At 27.4% G+C, this 19,216-nt stretch overlaps 3 protein-coding genes across 3 annotated transcripts; 2 read left to right on the top strand and 1 right to left on the bottom strand.

The window, feature by feature from the left end:
* Nucleotides 1-526: 526 nt before the first annotated feature.
* On the top strand, nt 527-2,412 carry Phum_PHUM064140 (uncharacterized protein; the record flags this gene model as incomplete). The annotated part of the gene is made up of 2 exons (XM_002423461.1): nt 527-892; nt 1,090-2,412. 2 exons carry the CDS (start codon nt 527-529, stop codon nt 2,329-2,331), a joined length of 1,608 nt encoding a protein of 535 aa, XP_002423506.1. The 3' UTR covers nt 2,332-2,412.
* A 3,173-nt stretch (nt 2,413-5,585) lies between these two features.
* On the bottom strand, nt 5,586-6,453 carry Phum_PHUM064130 (uncharacterized protein; the record flags this gene model as incomplete). Its single annotated transcript, XM_002423460.1, has 2 exons — nt 5,586-5,796; nt 6,413-6,453. 2 exons carry the CDS (start codon nt 6,451-6,453, stop codon nt 5,586-5,588), a joined length of 252 nt encoding a protein of 83 aa, XP_002423505.1.
* Nucleotides 6,454-11,557: 5,104 nt separating this feature from the next.
* Phum_PHUM064120 (uncharacterized protein) lies at nt 11,558-13,993 on the top strand (the record flags this gene model as incomplete). Its single annotated transcript, XM_002423459.1, has 2 exons — nt 11,558-11,580; nt 12,046-13,993. 2 exons carry the CDS (start codon nt 11,558-11,560, stop codon nt 13,991-13,993), a joined length of 1,971 nt encoding a protein of 656 aa, XP_002423504.1.
* Nucleotides 13,994-19,216: the final 5,223 nt, after the last annotated feature.

Raw genomic sequence — 19,216 nt, 5'->3', positions numbered from 1 at the left:
ATTAAAATAATTAATTTATTGTGGAAGATTAATTATTACTCTTTTAACGCTTCTTCCAGAAATAATAATAATAATAATAATAATAGTGTGCGCAAAAAAAAAAAAATAGATAAAATTAAATTTGAATTACTACTCAACGTTTAATCTTTTTTTTTTTTCTTTTCTTTTCCATCGAATCAATTATCAAACATGTTATTAATAATTAATTAATGTACCTGAATTTTTTGAATAATAATAATAATAATAATAATAATAATAATTTCACAGTTTCAATGCGAACAACGTTTAAATTAGTTTTTGTTTTTACAAAAAAATAGCAAATCAGCAAATTTTTATTTTCCTTATTTCTTTTCCTATTCCCATTTCCCCTTCCTCTCTCTCCCCCCTCCACTTTCTCCCCAAAAAAGTCTTTATTAAAAAAATATTTCTATATGGAAATACCAGTTAAACGAATTAGTAGTTTAAGGGCATTAACTTATTTTTTTTATTTATTTATTTAATTTATTTATAACAAAAAAGGGGGAAAATGTATTCATCAAAGTTATTGTTAACGGTTTATTTATTAATAACATTAATACAAATAAGTTCGTCGCGACCACAAATAAAAACAAAAGGAGAAATTGAATCGAATAAAAAAAATTGGGAAAATGGCAACACCGATATTTCTCTATTGAAAAAATTAGAAAAAAGTGGAATCGGAGTTAAAAGAAGTTTAACAGATGATAAAAACAAACAAGAAGAAGAAAAACAAACTAAAATTGAAATTATTGAATCTGTTAAAAATGATGATGGAAAAAAAGATGCCAAATCATTGGAAAATGGCGGCGATGATGATGATGATCAATCAACGACGAGAGTTAAAAAACAATCACCCAACAATGTATGTATCAAAGTAAGTTTTTTTTATTAAAAATGGTCTCTCTCTCTCTCTCTTACCTTTAATTACGTTTCTTATTAATTATTATCTTTATGTTATGGTTTCTTTATCTAATTAACTTATTATATCGGTTTTTCGGTTGAACAAAAAATTTTTCTTGGTTTTAATATTATTAAAAAGTAAATAAGTAAAATTGGTTTTTTTTTTTTCAGATTGGAGGATGTGGTAAAACTGCATGCGGACCCGTTGTATCTGCCAGAGGACCCATCGTTACGGATATGAGAGCAATGATGCACGGTATGAAACCAATGACGGTAATGAATGATATGCAAAACGCTGCCATGAAAGAAATGAATTCGGCCGGTAACACCATGGAACAATTTAGTCCAGTTCACGGTAGAACGGTTGACCTCATGAATTTATCTCCGGTTTCGGTTGGTGTTGCCACTCCGACGGCTTATACGGCTTCATCTGTTAGTCCTGCCGTCGAAAGCAATTTAGGATACGGTCATTCGTTTTTAAAACCTCAACCGGTACAAACCATTCCCGCATTACCCGTTGCCGTTATTTCTCAACACCAACCTCATTCTCTCGTTCATCCGTGGTTAATGCCTCACTTAATGCCACACATCATGCCCCACATCATGCCGCAATTGGTGTCTAATTTGATGCCGAGTATTCCCTCTTTTTTTCCTCACAGAATCGAACCGCATACCATTTCTGAAATGCCTCAAAATGAAATGAAACAACCACCGATGTCACCGATGCCACCGATGCCGCAATATTCTTATCATTCTCCGGACACCGCATTGATTTGTCAACCGGTTAGAAATCAACGTATCGACAGCTCTTACGATTACATTTACAAACCCGACATGGCTATGGACAAAAGCATGAACATTTCGGAGTCAGCAAAAAGAATGTCGAATTCGATCGATGAGGAAAACAAAATGAAAGAACATTTGAGAAAAGTAAACGAAATCAAGGAAGAAATAACGCAATTGAACAGAGCCGCCCAACGCATCGTCGACCAGCAAGAAAGGTTGACCGAAATGCAACAAAAACAACAACAACATTGGGGTTCTTCCTCCATGTCTTCTTCTATGCAAAACATGAATCGTCCAATTTCGTACATGGGTGGCGGATACTACTCGCAACCATCCATGCCCTGGGGTTACTCTCGTGCGAACATATTATCTTATCCCAACTCTAACGAAGATATTGACTTTTTCATGAATTTACTCAAAGCCGGTAAAAGCATTGGCACCATATCAAACACTCTTCAACCGATATTAAACAACGCCGGTGAAGTATTAAATGGTGTCCCAGGAACCACAAAAACCGCTAAGGAAACAACTGAAACATCCAACATGAGCGCAAGAGCAGAAAATCCAAAAGCCATATCACCACCATCACCACCACAACTACCCAAAACTCCTACTGCTACCGCCTAAAATCCCCCCTTAAAAATAATTTATTAATTGTAATTTAAATTATTTATCGAATAAAATAATAAATTGTAATTTAAAAAAAATAATAATGATAATAAGAATTATTTTAACCTTTTTTTTCCCTTCATTTTAAAACTTCGTATTTAAAAACTTTTTATTTTTTTTTCAAAGTTATATTTTAATAACTTATTAATTTAAAACTTATATATAATTAATCAAATTATTAATTTTAATAAATTACATAACATACATAAGTGTGTTTTAAAAAAAAAAAATTTAATAACTTTTTCAGAAATAATAATTTTTAAAACCGTGACAAACAAACAAACAAAAAAAAACATGAAAATATTTAAACGACTTAATATTATTATCGTTGTTTGTTGTTTGTTGTTGTTGTTTGTAAATTTTTTTTTTTTACGCACATTAATAATAATAATAATAATAATACGTTAAATAAACATTAAAATCTAATATTAATTTGTGTCGTCTATACTCAAAAGTGTTACTTAAATAAAATTTTTTTTTCACTTTGTTTGTTTATTATTGAAATTTAATATTTTAAAATTTATTAACTTTTGAAATGTTTTTTTTTTTTTTCTCGAAACAAACCGACAAAATTATTTTTACTCTCCCCCCTCTCCTCTGCCCTCCGCTCCCCTCCTCCCCCCACGAAAAAAAAGAAAGAAAAGTTTTTAAAAACTTTTAAATTGTTTTCCGATAAAATTTTCTTTATAAAATTTTATATATTAATGGATTTGTGAACTGTGAAAATTATTTATTATTATTATTATTATTTATAAATAAACACGTGATTACATTTTTTTTTCTTTTAAATGTAAATAAATAAATGAAATTATTTCAAAAGGGGAATACCCGAAAGTAAATAAATAAATAAATAAATAGAAATCTAACCTCAAAATCTCAATTAACTATTTTTTATTTATACGTCACATTCGTTTGGGTTTGGCGGAGAAGCGGGGGGGGGGTTCTAGAAGGTTAAAAAAGCATGCAGGTGCATACCTATTATATACGTACGTACCTTGAAAAGCATTGGCCCATTTCCCAATTTCTGACGAATGATTTACAAACATCTTTTGAATTTTTTTTCCATTTATTAACCATATTTTATTGTATCGAATTCACAATGAAAACTATTAATTTTATTTTTTTATCATCATCATCGTTGTTATTATTATTATGAATGACTTCATCATCATTATTATTAATATTATTATTATTATTATTATTAATATTCATAGCCGAAATTTTTTTCAAACATTTTTTTTTTTTATAAATTTTTTTTTAAATTTTATTTTTTTGTTTTTTTTCTTTTTCGATTTCGTTTTTTTTTTTTTTGAAAATTTTTTTTGAAAATAAAAAAAATTTTATTTACTTTTATTTTGTTGTTGTTGTTATTATTATTATTATCATCATCATATTTACGAGCGGGGAAAGGGGGAAGGGGGAAGGGGGAGGGAAAAGGAAACATTTAGTTTAAACCGAAGCAAAATAAATAAAATAAAAAAAAAGTCATCAAGTCTTTTTTTTATTTTCAATATTTTGCAACATTTGTAATGGCGGCGGTTTTTTATTTACATTTTTTTTTTTTTTGCCTCAACGGAAATATTTATTACTGATAATAGGGAGATAGTTGTTGATAAGGAGATAGTGGTTGATAACGAGATAGATAAAAAAAAAGTGAATTTGAATCGATATTAATTAGTATTCACACGATGGTGGATAACTGGATGAAATAGTTTTTTTTCTCTTTATCGTGTTAAATGCATTTAAAATTAAAATTCAGTAAAGAACTTTTTTTTCCCAATGGTGGGGGGGTGTAGGAGTGTACGGGGGGTCAACGTGACCCGAAAAAATCTTTGTCAAACTTTCTTCAACTGGACTAAATTTTTTTTTTTTTATCCAGGCTTTTATAAATGGTAATTTAACGTTGGCATTCTTTAATCTGGATATTTCAGTCGAATTTCGATTTTTTAAATAAAAATCAATATTATTATGGTCACTCTTAAACACGACAAGGCTCTTATTTGTCGGAGTTTTTAAGCATTTATTCCAGGTTTCTACCCCACGATTCCTTAGGGACAAATGATCGAATTTCGGTGGTGCTATTTATAGGATTTTTCGAAGAATCTGGGCCGTCCCACATAGTGTAATTTTCTGGATGGTTTTTCCTCTTTTTAAATTCTTCAAAATTTTTTTTAAATTTCCTTTTATTGAATGTGGTGGCATGGCTCCCAGTGATGCTCCCACGATGACCGGAATCGTTTCTGTTTTTGTTTCCCACACCCTGGCTATTTCAATTTTCAAATTTCTATATTTCAGCCTTTTGTCTGCTTCTTTGGCTGTCTGGTGTTTTTTTCTGCCGGCACGGATACCTCAATTAATTTACACCATTTTTCCGCATTATGCCTGAGGATGATATCCGGTTTGTTGGCTGGCACAGTTCTGTCAGTGTGGATTTGTTGATCATACATTTGATTATTATTATTATCATTATGATTATTATTATTATTATTATTATTATTATTATTATTATTATTAAACGAAGTAATTAAATCATCGCAACTTTTTTATTTTTCGTTATCGATAAGAAAAAAAAATTTTTTTTTTTAATTGATTATTTGATTAGGATTCAAGTGTGTGTGTGATGACGGAAACAATGAAAAAACGTGATAAGGGAAATCATATCAACAAAAAATTTTGTTTTTGTTAATAATGATAATAAAAAAAAAACTCTTATCACAATTATTACCGTGAAGGAAAAGGTAATTTTTTAAAAAATTGTTTTAAAAATTATTCGACAACGTTTACGTGAAAATTATTTTTTAAAAAATAAAAATTACATTGAAAAATTAACATAATTTTTTTTTATTAATTGATTTTATCATCACATTTATTATTTAATGCACATAATTACATTAATAATAATAATAATAATAATAATAATAATAATAATAGTAGTAGTAATTTTTAATAATAACACTGATAATTGATAATAATATATTATTACGTATAAAAAAAAAATTTATATAAAATTATAATTTTTTAAAAAATATTTTAAAACCGAAATACACAATTTAAAATTTTTTTAATTTCTGGTTATAATAATAACAATAATAATAATAATTGTTTGTGACCATTTTTTTTTAAAAAAGAAAAGAAAAAAATTTGAAATAATTTACGTTTCCATGATAAACGTTTTTGCACACACCACGTTCGTTCGTTCGTAATAAATATTTCTAGAAATTTCTACGGTTGTGTATTCCTTCCATTTTTTTATTATCATCATGTTTGTTTTGTTTTGGTAATAAATTCAAAGACCAAACCGTTCTGCATTTTCCAGTCGCATCTGGTTTCGTACCTTCAGGACATCTATTCGGCGGTTGAATTATGTGATAAGGTTCTTCGCTGATGACGTGAATTCCATTGATTTTTCCAGGTGATTTTTCACTCGATAAAACCACGGAAACGTTTAATAAAAAAAAAGAGAGAAAAGTAAAAAAAATAAAAGAAAAAAATTTAAATTCTTTTTTCTTCATTTTTGTATCACTTTGATTTCTTTTAATTAACTGATGTAAAAAATTAAAATTTCACTTTAATTATACTTTAGATAAAAGTAAGTAACATAGACTTCTCTTTACTGATTGATATATAGATTATAAAAAAAAAATGGCGGTAACAAAAAAGAAGGAAGGAAAAAAAAAAATATGGCAACATGTAAATTCTCACGTTTTAAATTTTCCTCTTTTCCTCTTCTTTTCCAACCCTACGAACGTGGTAATAGACGGCAAAAAGTCATTAACCGCATTCTAAATACGACTTAATATATATATTTTTTAAAATATATTGCATGATAATTTTTTTGGCGGGAAAAAACCCTCTCTTTTAAAAATTCAAATAATAAACATGGAAGAAATGTTTTTATTATTATTAATGTCATCATCATCATTATCATTATTACTTTTATTTTTTTTTTCTCCCCTTATTCACACTTTTTTTTTAACTCATAAAATACGTTTTTTTAAATGAAAACTTCTAGAAAAAATTTTTTTTTCCTTAAGATAACGCGTATGAGAAATGAAGATTGCCATTTATTTCAACCCTCATCTCTCTTACTCTCGTTTTTCCCTTTTTCTACTCGTGGACTTTACACTTCCGCCCTTTCTCTCCCCTTCCCCTCCCTTCCCCTTCTCCCCTACCCAACAATCTTATCATTATCATCATCGAATCCCAGATTTATGTAAAAAAAAAAAAAAACTTTAATTATACCACCCCTAAATTTAAATTAAACTCGCTATATTATATTTAAATTAATGTAAATATTTAAATAATAAAATTAATTAAATGAAGAAAAAAAAAATTTTTTTTATTTATTTAATAATAAGAAAATCATTTATTTATTTATTATCAATTAATAAGATTATTATTATTAATATCACCACCACAACCATCACTTTATTAAACATAACTTATTTATATTTTATAGAATATATTTTTTCAAGTAAAAAAAAATAATAATTAAAGTTATGCAACATTAAAACATTTAATTAAGCATAATAATAATAATAGTGTTAAACACAATTAACAACTGATAACATAATCAAAAAAACAATAAACAATAATAATAATATTAATAATTTTTTTATCATTTAAATTTACAATTATTTGCTTAACACATTAAATTTTTTCATTTAATAATCGTGGCAGTAGAAAAATAGTTTAAAATAATTTTTATTATTAATACTTATAAAATCGGCGAGAGTTTTTTATTATTATTACAAAACGATCGACATGTTTAAATAATAATAATAATAATAATAATAATAATAATATTTTATTTAATTAGTAATTAAAACATTTAATTAATAGTAAAAATTATGTATACATAACGATCGATTTTTTTTATTACGTCACATTTATTTAAAAAATTACTTGTTTATATTACGTAACATAAAAACAAAACATTAAAATGATTATGTTTTTATGTTTAATTCCAAACTTGTCTGCATCTCATACCTCCATCGTATTTTTTTCCAGGCGGACAAATTTTACCATATCTTTGCCTTTTATATTTATTTAAATTCAACGTAAATATTTTTCCGACATTTTCACCATCTGACGACGACGACGACGACGACGACATTTTATCATCGTACCTTAATTCCGATTTTTTTCTATCGTTTTTTATATATCTAATCAAACCGTATCGACTCGTACTTAAAATTTTAACCCTCTCATCGACTCCATTTAATTCCGATGAATTTATTTTTTTAATAGTGATAATAATAATTAATAAAATATTAATAAAAACGTACGAATTTATGAATTTCATTTTTTTTTTTTATTCGATTTACTTTATGAAATTTTTATGAAATTAACCGACTACAACGATAACTACAACGTGAAATGAACAAATGATTGTAAATAATAGAAATGACAATATTTATACGTTATTACACCTGTGGTTGTTGTTGTTGTTTTTGTCGTTGTTTGGGATAAAGAATGAAATAATTTTTATTTTATCATTTGACGTAATTTTATATTCTTCGAAAAAAAGAAAAGATTTCTTTTCTCCCCGAATAATAATAATAAAATGAACAAGTCATCCGTTGAAAAAAAAAAAAAATTTACTTCGTCAGTAATTAAAATTTTCGTAGAAAAATTTTATCGTTCGCGTCATTTGGCGCGAAAAAATTTTTTTTTTTTGCTCGCCAAATCAAACACTCGTGTTGTGTTTTTTTTTTTTTTTAAATAAATTTATTTGCGTAATAACGGTAAAAGCATAGAGTATTATTTCATAACAAACTGGTAGTAGGTAGTACTTACTCATTTATGATACCCGGTAGAAAATAAAAGAGAAATGCGTCAGATTTTATTCGAATTTGAAAAAAAAAAAAAAAACACGTTACGTGGTGAATGCGTTGTATCCTGGGAGAGGGAGTTCGATTTCAGTACAAACAAGAACAGACCTGTACCTACGAAAGAGGATAAGTGATTTGGAACCCTTTCGAGGTATTAGGGATGCGCGCGAACCTTGTTCGAGGGGATGAAATTGGGTACTTGATCCAATTGGAGAAAATGCAGAGCTCCGATGTGAAAGGAAGGCAGATGAACAATCAACGGAATTCGGGACCTGTTGGAAACTCGCAGACTCTGTGTAAGAGGCAGGAACGATGGTAACAGGTCGGGATTGTTTCTCGAAGGGTAAAAAGGGGAAGTACCGAGATCTTCTTCGCAAGTGTGAACCTGATCGTTCTGGCTCAGGAAAAGGCTCAGGAAATCTGAAATGCAGGTTGTACTTTCTCGAGTGCCTCCCTCCGGGAAAGGAGCAGGAGTTTTAGTTGGGTAGTGGTTTCGGCTGAGTCCCCCCACACTCTTCGTGCTACCCTGGGGGGGGGGGGTTAGTGCGAAATGCATTTTTCCTGGGTTAACAAAAAAAATGCGAAGTAAACAATTTATTTGAAATTACAAAAATCGAATGTTAATGTTTACAAATTTATAGAAGAGAGAAAGTGAGAGAGGGAGAGAAAGTGAGAGAGATAGAAAGTAAGATTTAAAAAGTGAATAATATATATCAATAATTTATCAGTTTTTATTTTTAACCATTAAAAAAATTAGTCAGAGAAACAAGAAAAAAAAAAAAAAACTTTATTAAAAATTCAAAACTTACAATAAAATTTGTTTATTTATTTTTTCATAATTATTATTATTATTACTATAAAATTATAATAATAAATAATTAATGTTTCTTAATAAATAAATAAATATTAAAATTATTGTTTTGTAGTTTTTTTTTGTCGTCCTCGTTCGTACGTAAATAAATAAAAAATTCGTCGTTGGAACATTGAAAAATTAATGAAAAAAATTTTTTTTTCTTTCCCCCAAAAAAAAACACATTTTTAAAATTAAAAAAAAAAAAAAAGTTCAAGTTGCGGGAGTGTAAAAAAAAAGAGACGCGTAAATAGAAAAAGAAGAAAAATTATTTAACGATTTTCTATCGTGGTGATTTTTTTTCTTTTTTTTTTTTAACGTGGAAGCAATAAATTTAAAAAAAAAAAAAAAAAGAAAATGAAAATGAAAATTGAGGTTTTTAAAATTAAAAAAAAAAAAAAAAAAAAAAAAACGTCTGTCAGGTACGTTACAGAGAAAGGAAAAGTGGGGAGGGGTTGGGGAAAGAGGGAAAGGAAGGAGAAGGGGAAAATACGTAAATTATTATTTTGTTTTCAAGGCAAAAAAATTAATTTTTTTAAAACGTGTTTTCAACCGCGTTTGTTTATTTGTTTGTTTGTTTCCCCCCTCCCACCTCATCTCATCTTTTCATCCTAATTAATAAAATAAATAATGAATAATGAATAAAATGGATCGATTTATCGATTAATTAATTAATAATAATAATAATAATTTTTTTTTTTTATTTACATATCGTTTTTTTTAAAAGAAAAAAATATTATTTGACGAAAGTAAATAAAAATTATTTTTATTTTATTTTATTTATTTAACGTTTCGATTTCAAATCGACAAAATCAAAAAAAAGGGAAAAAGGAAAACAAAAAAAGGAAAAAAAGAAAAACAAAAAAATGGAAAATAAGAAAACGAAAAAACCCTTTTCGATATTCAAAAAAAAAAAAAAAAACGGGGGAAACTGTAAATAAATATGAGACATATATATATATATATATATATATAATACGCATATAAAGTATTATTATTATTATTATTTTATACCAAGTTTTATATATATTGAATTTCAAAGGTTGAATCCAATTACTTTTGTTGAAAAGAGAGGAAATCCGAAGAAAATGGGGGGAGACAGTGAAGTGAGGAAAGTGTGCCGCCAACATTCTCTCATATATATATATATATATATATATATATATATATATATATATATATATATAAAGTCAAAAGATTTTCTTTTAAAGAAAGAAAGAAAATATAAAGAATTACGTTGTTAGAATAAGACAACAAAAGAAATGATTGAATAAATTGAATTAACAGTAATAAAAACTGACGGGTTTTCATCATCATCATCATCATTATAACCCATCGTGTCACACTACGTCACGTTATCATCATCATCATCAAATTGAGGTTATTATTTCGCAATCACTCAATAATAACAACTAAAAAAAAAAATTTAAATCGACGAAACGAATAAAAATCCTAATAAAAATTTTTACCCAGGCTCAAGGACTTTTTTTTAAATAATAATAATAATAATAAATGATATTTTTTCATCGTCATCATCATCATCATCGTCGATTTTTTTCAGGTAAATTAATCTTTTAAATTACCTGAACGTCATACAAAGTTGCGAGCTCTCGATCGATAAAAAATAATAATAATTAACAATTGAAAAACAAACTACTATTTCGCGTTTCTCTCTCTCTCCCTCTCTCTCTTTCTCTCATATTCAGCTCGTTAAAAAAAAAAAGTATTAAACTACGCGTCACTTAATTTTACAATGAATTTGAAAAGGTCATTAATGTAATAATAATAATAATAATAATAATTTCATTGGTTTGGTGGACTAACCAGTAACCCAATAATCATCCACCATAATCGACACCATCTTAAATATTTATACGAGTTTTCGTGTTAAAAAAAATAAAAAAATTTTTTTTTTATTTTCCGTTGGTCAGTTGTTAACGACTCGTTCGTCATAAACATTGTACATTCTAAATTGTTTTTAAACAAAGTGTTTGTTTGTTTGTTTATCATATTTCATTAATTATTTATATCACATTACAATTTTTGAAATTTGAAAAAAAAAAATTATTCTTTTAATTATTCACGTGTATGTTGTTGTAGTTTTACTGACATTTTTTTTTTTAATATAAAATAATAATAATAATATTAATAATTATACAAAAACAATTTATTATATATTATTATTATTATTATTTATTTATTTATTTATTATTATAATCGTTTTTCGTATGTAAAAATCGTAAAAAAAAATTCATTTAAAAAATAATAATTTTTTTTTTTTTGTTAAAATTATTAAATATTTCGAAACGTTTGTTGTTGTTGTTGTTTTTGTTGTTGTTATTGTTGTTGTTAGTTAAAACAATTTTTTTTTCGTGATGAATAAATTCTTGACTTGTAGATATTAATGATGTTTTTAATGGCAGATTTAAATTGATTATTCTCTGCTTTGACCTTTGAAGAGGCGAATAAAAAAAAAAAAAAAAATCTTAAGTAAAACTACATGGCTAAAATGCGTTATATCACGTGATTATGTTAACAACAATAAATGTTGTGAAAGAATATTTTTTTTTTTTTTCATTGTTCCTCGTTGTATTATGTTCTTCTTTAACCATTTTAAAAACTAATTTAACTTTTTAGTAAAAGTGTGTTTTTTGTTCTTTTCGTTAGTGTTAATTGCGTTTAAAAAAAAAAAAACTTTGAACCGAATAAAAGTTAATGATTGTTGAAAAAGTATTTTTTTTTCTTTCAATTTTTATTAAAATTAAAAAATAAATAATAATAATAATAATAATAAAAAGTAAAAGTATTGTTTGTATAAGTTATGAAGAAAAATTTATTATTATTATTTTTAACTGTGACTGTTTTCGTAGCAGTTATAACGCTACCGGAAGCAGAATGTAAAAGAGTTTATACGAGCAGTGGAAGCAGAAATAGAGGAAGTAGTAGCAGCAGTAGTTACGGTAGTAGTAGTAGCAGTCGTAGTAAAAGTAAACCGTCCAGTGGTGGATTTTTTTCTTTTTTCGGTGGTAGTAAATCGTCACCGAATACGAGATCGAAAACAGTACCCACGACGGCTCAAAGAAATTGGCAAACTGCTACAAATCATGCACAAAGTCACAGTTCGAATCAGAAAACAGGTTCATCGAATTCAGGTTGGGCTAATCCCTATTACAAGCCCTCGGCTCCAGCTGTACCTTCCGCACCAAAAACTACAAATTACGGATGGAAACCTGCATCTCAACCCAGTAGTAATGTTGGAAGTGCTCACCCCAGTTCCAGTGTAGGAGGATCGAAACCATATCCTTCGCAAACCGCGAATACCGGCGTTCAACAAAGTAGTTACAACGGATTTAAACCTGCTCCCAGTTTGCCTAATACCCATGCTACTAATTTACAAACTCCACAAACCAATTACGCTGCGAGTAAACCGGTATCAAGTGTACCCGTTCAAAACACCGGTTATCAACCTAGTTCTTACAATACCCATTCGGCTCCTTCGAGTGGTAGTTTCGGAGGATATCATCCGCCTTCTAATGTTCATAATAATTATTATCATCCATCTCAGGGATCTCATAACGTTCCACATCAAGCTCCTTCGTATCAACAATCTGGTTACCACAGTTCTTCATATCCGCAACAATCTTACTCCGGTCATCACCCCCCCCAAAATAATTTTGGCTATTCTCCCGCCGGTGGTGGCTACAGTGGTTCTCCGTCTTATCAAGGGAATAAATTTTACAGTGGCAATTCGGGACATTATGGATATTCGGGAGGTGGAAATTGGGGAGTACCCACTTACGGTACTAAAAAAAGTAGTTCGGGAACAGGAAAATTACTTACAGGTTTAGCAGTAGGAGCTGCGGGAGGTTATTTAACAAATTCGTTGATTAATAGCATTTCGAACCCTTGGAGATACAGCGGGCACGGTTACGGTTCCGGGTTTGGTTACGGCTCTAGTTTGGGTTACGGCGGTGTAGGATTAGGGTCCGGATTAGGAGTAGGATACGGTACTGAATACCTCTTATCGAAAGACCGGGATGAAAGTGCTTTCGAAAGAGGATACGTACGCGGATTTAAAGATAGACAAGAAGAAAACAATAAAGAAACTCAAAATTCTCCTGCACCTTCCCCAACTCCTGAAGACGATCCTACAAGTAAATGGATTCATTGCGTTGCTTACGATCCACAAACCCAACAAACATTGATTAATCCAAATTGTAGTTGTACAGTAACCACATCTGTTGATGATAGAACAGGGCAACCGATATCTGCTCATCATTGTACGACCCTAAATGGTTTAGTTCTGCGTCCGATTCCGATCGTAAACAATCAACCAGTTTTACCACCGTCTCCGGACATGTCTGCCAATTCTCAACCCAGCACCGGCGTAAACTCACCCGGCGTTGTACCTTCGTACGTAGATTCATACCAAGGTGGTAGTCAATACGGAGTAATCAACGGCCAAGCGTTTTCCATTCCAAAACCGAAAGATTCAAACGAAAATCAAAATTTACCTACTCCGAACATAGACGTTAGAATTTCCGAACCTCCGAGTGATAAAACTCCCGGAGAAACACCTTCCAGTGGTAAAACTCCCGATGAAACACCTTCCAGTGGTAAAACTCCTGATGAAACACCGCTAACCTCTGACGTAAAAGAAGAAACAAAAGAAAAGGAAAAAACTTCAGGTACCGTACCAAATTTGGAAGTTGTTGTTCCTACTTCTTCTCAAAACATAACAAACGTGGAAACAGATAAAGAAACAATTATGGGGGAACATTTAAACGTGTCAAGTACGGCAATTGTTAGTACGGAAAAAATAAATTCAGATACGATGGGAATAGAAAAAAAAATGGATGATGAAAAAAATGCCGATGAATTTTTTGGAAAACTACAAAAAATAGTCAACATGGGGAATTTTGTAGACTGGGGGTAAATCGAAAGGTAAATTATATTTTACTAAAAGAAAAAGGGTGGCGGCAAAACACCACCCCCAACAGCACCACCAACCTGTAATTACGTTAACAAAAATTTTCTTTTTTTTCACGTGGCAACCGCACATTTTTCACTTTTTTTTTTCTTTAACGCTACGTCAAAATAACGTTAAATCAAATTTTTTTTTTTATTCTGTTTGTTGTGTGTTTTAAAAAAAATTTTTTTTTTCTTTTCATATTTTCAGGTACGCTAAATAAATAATAATTTAAAGGTAAACAACAAAAAAAAAAATTCATCCGCCAAAGAAAAAAAATAAAATAAAATAAAAACATTTATTATTAATGTTAATAATTTTTAATTAATTAATTTTCTTTTTTTATTTAATTATAATAAAAATTTTATTATAAGTAAAAAAAACTTTTTATAAACAAAAAAAAAAAACTGAAAAAAAATTGAGTTTTTTTGTTTTTTTTTCCCAACTCCAAATTTATCATCATCATCATCATCACCATCATCATCATCATTATTATTATTATACATATTATTTATGGGAGTAAAAAATGAAAGGGGACGTAAAAATGAAATGTAATTTTTTTTTTCTCTCTCTTGTTGTTGTTTGTTTGTTTGTTTGCGGATTTTAAATTTAATTTATTAACATTTTTATTTTTTTATTTTTTTATTGTTTTCACGCATGAACAAAATCCGTTACATCCAACACGTACAAAACAAACAAACAAACACACACAAACACAAACTACCTTCTCTACCTTCCTGTAATTAAAATAATAATTAATTACGAGAAAAAAAAACGGAAAAAAATCAAAATTAACCATTATTATCCAAAAAAAAAGTTATCATTATCATTTGACAAAATTTATTTATTTATTTATTTTTTGAAAGCAGAAGACGAGTATTTATTTATTTATTATTTTAAAATAAAAATATAAAACATAAGAGAGAGGAAAAAAAAAACATTTCCTTACATACGTAGTAATCTTTTTATTCTCTCTCTCTTTCTCTCTCTCTCTCTCTTTAATTTTAATATCATTATTATTTTTTTTTTTAGTTAACGACTGAAAAGAGATCAAACAATTTTACGTGATTAAGCTTAAAAAGTTAAAAAGAAAAACTAATTATAATTTTTTTTGTTATAGAACATAACAATCCTCCTCCGAGTCATAGAATGTAACAACAACTGTGTCCAAATGGGATTACGATCCCTTTTTCCCTTTATTAATGCACACTTTAATTGGAAATTTAATTTTCCACTTTACTTTTCTTTTTTTTTTTTTATCTAAACCAAAATGGCGCAAAATTAACTCTCATTCAATACGTAATGCCTATGATAATAATAATAATAATTATTTCCGATATGAAATAATTTTTTACTTTTTTATTTAACGTCATCGTTTTCGTTTACCATTGAAAAATCGTTAAAATTTTTTTTTTTTCACGTTTAATTTTCACTTTTTACTCTCTCCTTCTCTCTCTCTTTCTCTCTTCATCTCTTTCCCTCTCTCTTTAAATTCCTCATAAAAAAAAATAACAATGATAACGCATAGGAAACAAGGAGGCATTGATGATGAAATTTTAAAGTTAAACAAATAAAAAAAATTTTTAGTTGATTTTGATTGATTTTGATTTTATTATCGATGCAAATTTTTTTTTTAAACCGGAAGAACAAAAAATAAATGACGTCATTGATTACGTTTTCATCAAAGGAAGGAAAAACTGGTTTTTCTCTCGTCATTCAATGATTTCATTTTCGGTTAAAAGGAAAAAGTAAACGCGGAAAAAATTTGGTTTTTTAAAATAAGTTTTTATTTCATTATTATTATTATTATAAATTCGGAGTAATGTAAAATAAATAATGAAAAAAAAAAAAGGAAAATTTGTGTGTTTTTTTTCTTTTTCTCTTTGTTTAAATTTAAATTAAAACGATTCCAGGTCAAATAAAAAAAAAAAAAAAACGGGTTTTGAGTAACAAAAATTTAATGCATTCATTATTTGAAGGTTAAAATCTCGACAAAGTTATTATTTAATTTCAAGTAATTTACATAATTTTTTTTTTTTTTTTTTTTTTTAAGTTGTCGTCCTGTCATGAATTATTTACAAACTTCCCCCCCCCCGTCCCCGTTTTTCATTTCACCTCTATATATATATTCTTTCGTCCTCTTTTTCCTTAACAAAAAAAAAAAAAATTTTTATCATCATCACTCTTGCTTGATAAGAAATTTTAAATAAATAATAAATATTTTTTTAAAAAAATTGGAATAGGTTAATAAAAAAAAAAAAAAAATCAATCGTTGGTTAAAATGTTATCGTAAATTTTGTTCATGACCTTTAACCTTCACATTTTTAATAAATTATTGTTTGTATGCTTGCTTATCGTAAATTATTATTATTATTTATACGAGTTAATTTTACTTGTTTTTATTTAGAATTTTTTTTTTTTTTGATTATTTCTCTTTTAAGAATTTTTTTTTTATTTTATTTACTTTTTGATGGAGTTTTTTTTTTATCATCTCCGATATAAAATGACGTCAATCAATACCGTTGAAATGATTTTTTTATTATTATTATTTTTTTGAATAAAAATCAAATTTTGATAATGTATTGATTTATCAAAGACGAAGAATGATCTTATTCACCAAGTCATTTTTATTTTTATTTCTTCATTCGATTGTTTTAAAAAAATAAAAAAAAATTTCAAAAACGCCCGATAATTTTAAGTTAAACAATTTTTAATACATAAAAGTACGACACACAGTCATCGTCGTAATTATTAATAAAATTGTTTGTTTACAAAAGAAAATTAAATCAATTCATCGGAAAAATTCGTGCGTGAGTGCGTGCGTGCGTGCGTGCTTTACGAAGATACACTTTGATGATAATAATAATAATGAAATGAATGATTCGACGAAAATAACAATAAAAAAAAAAAAAAATCTTCTGCGTGAAATTTTCACGGAGAAAAAAAGAAATAAATTTAAAAAATTGTTTTTCCCCCTTTTTACTTGTACGAGGAGTAAATTTTTTTCTTTTTCCACATTAAGTAATTAAAATTTTTTTTTTTATTTAATTTTCTTTCATTACCTCAACAGATTTTTTTTTTTTTCTAGAATATATTAATCAAATTGTAAACACGATATCATCATTTTCACACGTGTATATGTGCGTAACAGACAGGGAGGCACGATTAATAATAACAAAAAAAAAAAATATATTTAAAGGGTCAAAGAGTAAAAAATTTAAATTACAGTGGAGAGGCAGGGGGGAGGTAATTAATTAAATTTTTTTCCCTTTCTCCCATCCTCTCCCTCTCCTTCCCCCTTCCCTGTTTATGATTAAATGACACTTTCAGGTAAAACATTAATTTCCATAACGTAATTATAAAATTTTATATTCCTACGCAAAAAAAAAACTGAAAAATTTCACGTTGCAATCAATAATAATTAATTATAATAAAATTTATATAAATTTATCGCAAAAATAAATTAATCAAAAAAATTCAAATGCGATTCGTATAAAATAATATTTATTTATTTTTTTTCGTCTCTAACATTTATATTTTTTACACCCCCCCCTCTTTCGTTTTACGCACACGCACACACATTCGTTCCAGCTCGCATTCCAGCAGCCAAAAAAAAAAATCCATTTATTGAGTAACCAGCAAATAATATTATTTATTTTATAAAAAAAAAAAAAAAAATTATTTGAAATATTATTTATATACCATTTTTCTTTTATTTTAAACAATATTTATTATTGTTACCCTCGCAAACAAACGACAAACAACAAACGAAAATTTATTTAAATGTTTGTCGATTGTTTGACAATAAACAAAAAAAAAAACTAAAATTTTTTTTTCGACTTTTTTTTTTTTTTTTTTAATTTATTTTAAGTGCGTCGTCTGTTCTCTGATCATCTGAAGAATCCTCTCGAATTTTCTTTTTATCCTCCTTCCCCTCATCTTCTCCCCACCCTTTCCACCCCCAGTAACCTTTTTACATTTTAATAAGAATGTAAAAAAAAAACCACCGAAAAAAAAATTATATAAACGTAATTTTTATTTTTTATTTTCCACTGAAATAAGCCGGAGGATCACAAAAAAAAAAAAATTTTCCTTTCCTTCTCTGGAATGTTAATTACGAGGATTCGTTTAATAAAAAATACTCGGAAAATTTACGTAATATTATTTATTATTATTATTAAAAAATTCCCGTTGAAAATTTAAAAAAAAAAATTATTTGGTATTTTTATTTAACAAGATTATAACATTTTGTTTCTTACAAAAAATTTTCCTTCCCTTTTTTTTTTTTTTTATTAGGAAAAAAAAAGGAAAATTTTTTCGAGTGAAATTTCATTGACATAATTGCTTTTAGTCATGAACCTAACGTGACCTAAAAAAAAAAAAAAGAAAATTGCGTGACATAAATTTTGTGTCACCCGTCGCACAAAATAAAATAATTGATACGACCACCTTTTTTGTTATGAAAAGTTCACGACCTTACTACTCCCTTTAATTTTTTTTTTTAAACCCCTTTCATACATCATCATCCCTTTTTTTTTTTCTTTTATTAATATTTATGATGCGTCAATTTTTTATGACATTTTATTATTACTTTTTAAACAATATTTAATAACAAATTATCAAACACCCCCTCCCTGCCTTCCCCCTTCCCGTTTTTTCGAAAACGCGCCGTCATAAATTTTAAAATGTGCATAACAAATAAAAAAAAACAATTTTATTTATTTATTTATTAATTAATTAATTAATAACAACGATAAATGTTTTTTTTTTAATAATAAATTACCTGAAAATCGGATTATTAAATCCCGTTTACATACTAATAATAATAATAATAATAATAAATGTTTTTATTGCAACAATAAAATAATATTTTCTATGGCAAAACGATTGTTATGACATGCCATAATGACGTTTAATAAACAAAAAAATTATTTTCAACGAGAGAGAGAGAGATAACAACATAACAACAACAACAACAACAACCGTAATAATAATAATAATAATAATAATAATAATAATAATAATAATAATAATAATAGTAATAATAATTTATAATGATAATAATATTTATTTTTGTTTTTCGACTACTTTCGAAAAATTGATTATTTTATTAATAATAAAATGAAATGGAATGGAATGAAAAATTTTTTTTTTTTCAAGAGTATGATGGTGGAAACCACAAATCGTTTT

The sequence above is a fragment of the Pediculus humanus genome, genomic scaffold, assembly GCF_000006295.1.
Source record: "Pediculus humanus corporis 1103172107412 genomic scaffold, whole genome shotgun sequence".
NCBI classification, from domain to species: Eukaryota; Metazoa; Arthropoda; class Insecta; order Psocodea; family Pediculidae; genus Pediculus; species Pediculus humanus.
The sequence above is the reverse complement of the archived record's forward strand: the minus strand, read 5'-3'. Positions and strand labels throughout refer to the sequence as shown.